Here is an 8,604-nt window from a genome sequence, read left to right as displayed (position 1 = left end):
CGTCGGGTGCTCTGCCCTCCCCACTACCGCAGATTTGGTCATTTCGCGCTGATGTTAGGAACAACGGCGAAGAAAATGTGCTAAAATGTAAAACGCTCACGATGGGCGTACAAAGTTATTGACTTTGCTTGTAAAACGGATAGAATTCTCTCCAAGATCTCGACGCCCTTTGCCGTTCTCATTAGGGACTTTACGATTTACGACGCGGTCGTCAACGAGAACGCCTCGAAACAGCAATATCATTGGTTAAAAGGGGAAAAGTAATCGTGCTGCACGCGTGGTACGCATTTTCGCACGAATAATAATAACAATAATAATTAGTGCGGTACTCTGTTCAACAACTACGTGAAATCACCAAATTTCAAGTTTTGACGATAACGCGAGCATTCAAATGTAAATCTTTCATTGTCTATTTTTACTCCCAAACCCCTCGTGCCAATTTATTTTTAGGATACTTCACCCACATTGTACGACGCGAACGAGATGGCCTAACGGCGAGAAACTCATGATAGTGCAAAGTTATATCTTGAGGTGACGTTTTCGTCAACGTTGCCGTCGTAGATCGTAAAGTCCCTATTTTTAGGCCGACGCAACCGCCATCTCTTCCTTTTGACTATAAGCACCTATTATTTTGTGCTGCACCCAACCAAAAATCATCTGCGTCGGAGGTTACGTTTTATTGACTTTATCCAATTTCGATTTTAGAATTGAAAGCAGCTGCTTTTCAACTGTGGATGGTGTAGAATGGATTGGTAAGTTTTCTTATCAAATTGTTTTAATACCCTTAAAGCTACCAAATGACGGCCTTTACTACCTCGATTTATATATATATACCACTAATTGCCGTGTACAATGCAAATATGTAAGCTCTTTTCATGGCCTTGAAAAACTTAACACCCGCACATAGACCTTGCGGGGAAAGACGAAGAATAACAACAAAGTGAATCTCGGTATAATCAGTGATCAGCCTCACCAGTCGTGAATGCTGTTGAAAGAATTACTTCATTTGGCCAAGCACAAGTGAGGCGGACAGCCAAACGAGCCAACCATGGCGAAAATCAATGCATACAGGCTTGAGAAAATCGCAATTTTATTTTATTTTATCTGTTTTTCCAGCTATCCTTAGCTCAATTTTGAGGAAACTTGGCCCAGTCTGGGCGGCAGCCTGTTTGCAATTTGGAGCTCCCGAGAACACGTTCCGCGCTGACTACTAATTAAATATTCCAGGGTCGTCTGTTCTACGCTAAATGACTCACCTGTTATGTCTTCCACTAGTAAAGGTTCTTGAACCTTTTTCGGTCCTGTTTCGGTTATTAAAACAGAGTATAGCCGGTGTTTCAGTAACAAAAGCGCGTCCTAAGTTATCTTCATTTTGGGCAATTTTTCGTCGAAAAAAGGTATCGATAAAACAAGAGAAGAGAAGAAAAGTATCTGTCCACTTAAGTAACTTTTTTCTAGAAACTTTCAGAGGTAAAATATTTGCTATAAAATGCAGTTTAAGTGCTATCATTTATTTCATTCTCTCTATGATCATTGTCATCATCATCATCATCATCATCATCATCATCATCACCATCGTCGCCATTATCATCATCATCATTAAGGAGCTTAAGCAACCACGACGATGACCGGAAATACGGTGAGCGTTACTGCGCAGGTGCAGCCTAAGAACGTCGTCGTCTTGTTAAAGTCGACGACGTCAGAAGGAGTAGTTTCACGTCGTCGTGAATTGAAGAGTTTGCAGCTCACTCAAAGGTACGAATTTACTATCATTTTTCACAGTTTATAACTAATTGGAGTTTTATCTTGTGCATTTGTTTCAAGCTCCTTTGTTTGGTTTCATGAAGATAACCAATTTTAGACTAATTTAGACTTAAAGTATGTAGTTGTTTGTAGACAGAATAGAGGGCTGCACTAAAATCAACATTTTATTTGACCAAATATTGCATGAAATAAATAAATGAAATAAACAAAAGTAAACCATTTGGATCTTCAAATTGATCATGCACAAAAATAAACCCAAGCAAGGCATTTCAAAGTGGTCATGTTGGCAAATCAGGACTCCACAACTGCGGAATAGCAGAAAAGCCAGCTACTTCCTTTGCGTATTGCCTGTCGTATGCTCGTTATTTGCGGCCAGTAGCTGCATAGGAATTAAAAATGGAGCGTGTTTTATAAAGAAACAACAACCTATTGCTGGTTTTCACTCACGTGATCAACAGCCATGTTTTTCAACGAAAACAAAAGGAAGCGTTTGCATAATAATAGAGTTAAATTCCCGGAGGATTTGGTCGGGGCACCAACATGGCCGCCTTTTCTTTGTTTTGGGCACCAACATGGTGGTCGTGACGTCATGTGAAAACCGAGAATTACTAGGAGCTTACATGTCTAACATAAATTGGGTATAACATTTCTAAAATTTACTTCGAAGAATAGTTTAAAATTATGGAACTTTTCAATAACACAAGGACTAGGCATTTAAAATTCAAGCAACGGCTTCGCTTTTCGCTTCCGCCAATCACCATACTGTACGTCTCAGAAAACGAAAAAGATGAGTTCAGAGGTGTCAAAAGGTAAAGTTCGCGGGCAGTGATTGGTGGATTTCGATCCGCTTAGTAGATTTCTCTTTTTCCAATTCGTCGGTCGCCGCTGTAAAATATTAAATTCAATAATTATTGAAGGCAGCAAAAAGGGAATCTCCGTTTCGTGTGAGAACGTGGTTAAAACAATATCGGAAAAAAGTTTGTTTGCAGGAAGGTGTTGTTTGCAGAGGTGCATTCAAAAAAAAGTTTGCAGAGGAAAATTTTTCATACCCTCTCCTCAAGGAAAATAATGGTCCGTCCCTTATCAGAGATTGTTTACAGTACGCAGAGTCTCGATTTTTGCAATTTGGTTTATGAACTGTAAAAATGATTTGTACAACTAAACCGTCTTTTTTTTTCAAGTTGTATAAAACTTGATTTCAAGGAAAAAAGCATGAGACCGCCGATCTCTAGAATTACTTGTGATGTCTGTTGTTGTCGTTTTACTTGTCAAATAAAGCTACATAAAAGTAAATAGGCAAAAATGAGTAAACCTGAATCATTCTGAAATCAGACAAACATGGCGCAAAATCAAAATCAGTGGATGCCTCGGAAGTTTCAATGTCAAATAATCCCCGTACAATGTAGTATTTTAAATATTTATGGTACATAAATGCAATTCAGGCACTACAAGTCCAGCGAAGAATTCGCAAACCAAGTACAAATGAAGATATCCCAGAAATAAGTAATTTGTGATCGATCTTCATATTTAACGGTAAATTGATCACATCGGATTGTTTCAGGAATTTCCATTGTTTCAGGAATTTCCAGAAAATCAGCAAGTAAGTGTATATCTCTTTTCTTGAATCGGAGTTCAGACATTCTGGCACGTCATGCATCGCAGACCACGAAGGTAAACACGATGCTACAGTTGTAAAGGCGCAAACATTTTCCGCAAGAATGGAACGTGAAAGAGTGTGGCATCACGGGATAGCTGTGGACCCAGGTCTTCTCGGAAATGTCACGCAATGACGTGACAGTGCGAATATACCATCGCTATGAGAACTTCGCAGCGATTTTACTCTCTTGAATGCTCGGTGACCCCTATTTTTCTTTCCGTAGATCACTTCCTTTTCTGATTTTGTTCATTTTAACAAAAAACAAAAAAAAATCTGTGGGTGAGAAGTTACAAATATTTTGCCTTTTATGCTCTCGTGCGACCGACGTCTATTTCACCTCAGAAAAAGACATCAGCTGCAAAGGTTAATTTAGTAATATTAGTTATGTTGAATTGAGTACGTTTACCTGATCTAAATTCCACTAATGTAGCTTTTTTATTGCTGACAGTTGTAAGCTAAGATCGTCTTAAAATAACGCAATCTTCTAAAAGTGCACCTCATGATCTCGAAAACGAGCACGGTGACCCCCCATTTTTTTTTGCATTTTTGGCAAAAGTAGATCATCACCTTTCTGTACGTGGGAACATTTTGGGCGCGCACGTCTTTAAGTTTCTTTTTCCCGCCTAAAACAACGCTCTCGTTCCAGTCCCTCCGCGTTTACTTGCCGTCGTCTTCCTCCCGGTCATCGTGGCTGCTTGAGAACCGTATTGTCGTCATCATCATTATCGTCGGCATGGTGATCGTCGTCATCATCATCATCATCATCATCGTTATCATCATCCTCATTGACTTAGATACAGTCGAACCTGCATATTCCGGCTATCTTCGGGACTTGAGGAACTGGCCGCTTAATACAGGGACCACTTTAGCCAAGCCCAAACGCGGAGCTCCCGGGTTATTACTTATCTCACTTGCGTCACTAGTTTCAATCCAGAACCTAAGGAAATACTCAGTTCTCGTGCATGTCAGTATGCCATTACATCCTGTTTTGGCTTGCATGTCAGATCATTAGTTGTATTTGTTTTCTTTTTCTTTTTTATATGTATCTTGTGCAATGTAAACTTCTGTTATGTCACTTGCGTTCGGTTGAAAACATGGGTCCTCAAAGACATGTGAGAAACTAATTAACTTTTCTGGACTTAATTGTTTATAGCAATGTGGTTAAGAATGTCTCATTTAAAGGGCTATAAAATAGGCTTTTCAGCACAAAAATTTGATAATAAAAACCAAGGATTTTTTTCAGAAATATAACCGTAAGTACAAAAATTCGCAAAAGGGTGGCCGCCTCATACAGGAAACAAGGTAGCGTTTCAGTATGAGCAAAAAATTGATATTTTTAATAGAGGGAGGCCGCGAAATACAGGGCCGTTATACACGGGTTCGACTGTAGTTTTTTTATCCGTGGATAGCGCTGTTCACCTTTTAACAACCAAGAGTGAGCAGTCAATTGCATTCACAACCAATACAAATAATGAAAACAATAGCAAACTTACTTTCGACGCATATTCTGAAAGCCGTTCTAACCATTCAAACTTCTTTACTTTTAGCCGTGAAACCTTTAGTTATCAGTGTAATAGCCTCGTCGCCAACCAGAAAAGAAATTTATGGCCTTGACCGAAGAATGAACTTTCACCGCAGCTGCGACTCTGGTGAAACCTGGCGACAGATCACGGATGGTTACGTTAAGGAATTTCGAGAAGAGCCCAGTTTGGTGAGGGCTAAATCACTTCCGGAAAATCTTGTGTCGGAGCATCCAACAGCTGACCTGACAGCAATCGCCAATTCGACCGGTGTCACCTGGGGTGGTGAGTTCTAATATTAGCGTTTATAAAAGGGATAGGAAAAGACAAGACAACTGCAAGACAAGACTTTATTTCACACTTCCTTAAAACATGATATTGAAATATAAATGTACACTTGGTTTTGTAGTCAGACACTACTCTTGTTTAGTAACATTTGAAATCTAGACATCTACCTACATACTTAAGACACACACACTACACACACAACTCAGTATTACTTAGTCACACATGACACACACACTACAAATACACTTAGTACTACTTAGTCAAATATTTTTTGGGAAAATGTGAGACTGAGATCTTTGAAATCTTGCAGTAATTTTTGCCAATGGTTGACTTCTAAAGCTGTTGACGTATATCTAGTGTTATATGTGTAAACATATCTCCCGCAAAAGAAGAATTATGCTTTTAATTAACCAGGGTTACGGTTACGTTTAAGGCCGACAGGTGGGCTCTGTACCATAGAAGAGATCGCCGTTTCAAGCACTGGCCAAACTCTTAAAATAACTTATTACAAAGAGGTTACTTTGCAGTAACATACGCATATTGCAGATGACTGGACATTCTTTTCTTTAATTTTTTAATTTGTTAATTTTTTAAAAGGAAACTAGTGAGCAGCACACAGCAACTGATCTTGTTTACTTTGTTTATTATCCGACCGGTTTCGTCTGATCAAACAGACTTCATCAGCGATTCTAGCAAGATATCTAAAGGGAACTACTTTTATACATGAAGTGATAGTACAAAAGCACGTTCCAGTAAGGGTGTGAACAGCAAGACACCGACAAGAAATACACGCAGGATGTAACGTAAATCCTGCGTAGAAAAGGTGTAAAGTATAATCACGTCTCTCCTTCCTTATGCTAATTTTTTCATTTGCTTTTCATTTTTGTCAGTATCTGGTAATGGCATTCATATCATGACCGCTGGAAGTGATTCCTGGAGTATGGTGGGCTCATGGAAATGTTGCGGCCTTTAAATTCGTAAGGGCCAGTTTGACAAGCTTGCACATGCATGTTCAACGACGCCAAACTGCGTTTAGAAGGGAATCTGGGGAGGGATCGTTGAAATTTAAAGTAAATCCCAATCCGGGAGTTTTTAGCACGTGAGAATGAAGCAACTTTGAACCTTTGTCTTGCATGCAAGGTTGTTCAATTCCCATAAAACCTGGCACTCTTAAGGCTGAGCTATTGCAATAAGTTTAGACTTTTATTCAGGTGAATTCAGGCAACGTGAAGCAATCCCCTATGCAGTGGAATGAGATATTGCGGTCTTACTGAGCAAATGTTGAATTTTTCTGAGATTAAGCTGTACGGCACGACTGTATACTTTATTAGCCCCTTATAGTTCGAATCGGGTTTGGTAAAAGTCGAAAATCCTAGCGTCTAAGTAAACTTTTGACAGTGCGCGTTTTCTTTGCACGCGAAAGTGATATTAAGGTCTGCAGCCAAATTTGCTGCATCGCGCTGCGCGTTTTGCGTTCTGCGCTTAGCGCTGCGCGATTTTGGGTTCTCCTGTTCCGCTGGTCTTCTTATGTATTTGAGCTCAAAAACTGTTAACCGACGTTGCAAGTGACTATCCTTCATGCAACACTCCGTAAGAAGTCCGACTGCAGTGAAAGTTCAGGAAGGCGGGGGGGGGGGGGGGGGGGGGGCATCACAGCCTCGCCAGCTCCTGGTAAAAATGAAATGTAGTCCCAATTGAGTCGAGAGAAGAAAGAAGGGGAGATGGTACTGTTTAAGTCGCTGATGGGCAAAGCATATTTGCTTTTATTAAATTCTCAACCTCGGATAATACATTTCGCGTGCTCTGATTGGTTTACTCAATCTCGGTTATCAGCCCATATACCTTAGTTTGACCTTATATGGTAAATGATTACGTCAAGCGTTGTAAAACTAAAACATTTTTCACCGGAAAGCAAAATTTCTCTTTGAATGAAGCCAAAAGAGAACAAAAACATTTTTTTGTGGAACGTTTTGATCAATTCCGACGTTTAGAAGTATGCGAAAAGGCAAGAAATGTTTTTGTGATGAGCCTGCGTCTGTCTCACCACAAGGTCTTACACAACATGGCATCTTCATCAAGTTTTTTCAATTTTGCTGGGATTTTCTCCCCTTTTTTCGCTCTTATTTCGTACTTCCAAATTTTTGGAGTTTAAGGAATTTAATAAAACAATTATTCCATTCGCGCTTGTTGGATATGAGACTGGTTATGGCCAACTCGGCGCTACACGCCTCATTGGCTATTTACCATCTGATATCCAACGCACGCTCATGGAATAATTGTTAAATAAAGCGGCGAGGAGTTGACGCAAGAGCAAAACATAATAAGAATACTCCGCAACGCTCAGTGCATAGCGCGATACAACAAATGTGGCAATAATGGCAATACATTTATTTAGCATACTGCTTTATTTATTGACATTTTTCCGTAAATGTTAATCTCACGTAGGTTCTTGAAAATGTCAAGTTCGTGTTTACTTATCTCGTCATTATGATGCCTCAATGTCACGTTATGTTGTGATGTAAGATTGAGTTCATGTCCAGTGTGTCTTGGAACAGAAAAATGCCCACTGTTTCTTTGTTTGCGGAAAGCTACATGTCTGCGGTAATGTCATGTTACAACGCAGAGTTGGCCTCGTTCCCAGGGTCCTCACTCTCTCTCTCTCAGCTCGAGGTGAGATAGAGAGGACGTGGTTGTCACTAACAACATTATGATGCTTGTGAATTATGTCATTGTAATGCAATTTCTCCCTCTTCAGTTTTCCCACAGCCTTACAACGATTCAGGGTATTTTGCAATTCTTTTTTAAAAGAAAACCACTTTGTTTCGTTATTCTAAAGACGATTATATAATAAGCTCAATAATGCACGCATTTTGCTGAGTTCTCAAGAGGAGCCTATTACCGTGACCCGGAGGTTTCATACGTATTTTCACCCCTGTCCTGTGTCTTTTTATTTTTAGAACTGCTATATTTTGAAATGCCTTCATGTTTCAGTCGGGTGTGCTGCATGTGACGTAATCAATGGCTGACCATACGCTTCTTATGATTGGCTAATGTGAAAAGACACACGACAACCTTCCCCCCTTTCTCCCCCCCCACCCCAATTCCTGGGAGGGTGCTTCTAAAAAAAAAAGATACTGGACAGGGTTGATTCAGAGGGTTAATATGTATGGGCTGTGGAGGCTCCGGGTAACGGGCCCCTGTCGTCATTTATCACCTATTAGAGGACAGACGCAGAGCTGACGTCATCATCAAACACTTTTAATTCGTTATTATATAAAACAAATAGATTCCATGTTGGCCTGCGTCTGTGCAGTAGATCACAGATGACGTCAAAATTTGGTAAGAACGAGAAAGTGGCAAATGAGGCGAAAGCCG

The 8,604-nt window shown here is 40.0% G+C and overlaps 1 protein-coding gene across 1 annotated transcript in view; it reads left to right on the top strand.

The window, feature by feature from the left end:
- Positions 1 to 6,851, top strand: part of LOC137994536 (uncharacterized) — a 33,825-nt gene extending 26,974 nt beyond the window's left edge. Inside the window, exons 13-15 of the mRNA XM_068840119.1 lie at positions 706 to 752; positions 4,969 to 5,226; positions 6,120 to 6,851. Of these exons, the coding sequence (XP_068696220.1) occupies positions 706 to 752; positions 4,969 to 5,226; positions 6,120 to 6,202 (388 nt within the window). The 3' untranslated portion in view covers positions 6,203 to 6,851. The remainder of the gene's footprint in view (positions 1 to 705; positions 753 to 4,968; positions 5,227 to 6,119) is intronic.
- Positions 6,852 to 8,604: the final 1,753 nt, after the last annotated feature.

The sequence above is a fragment of the Montipora foliosa genome, chromosome 3 (genome assembly GCF_036669935.1).
Source record: "Montipora foliosa isolate CH-2021 chromosome 3, ASM3666993v2, whole genome shotgun sequence".
NCBI classification, from domain to species: Eukaryota; Metazoa; Cnidaria; class Anthozoa; order Scleractinia; family Acroporidae; genus Montipora; species Montipora foliosa.
This window is presented reverse-complemented; position numbering and strand designations above follow the sequence as displayed.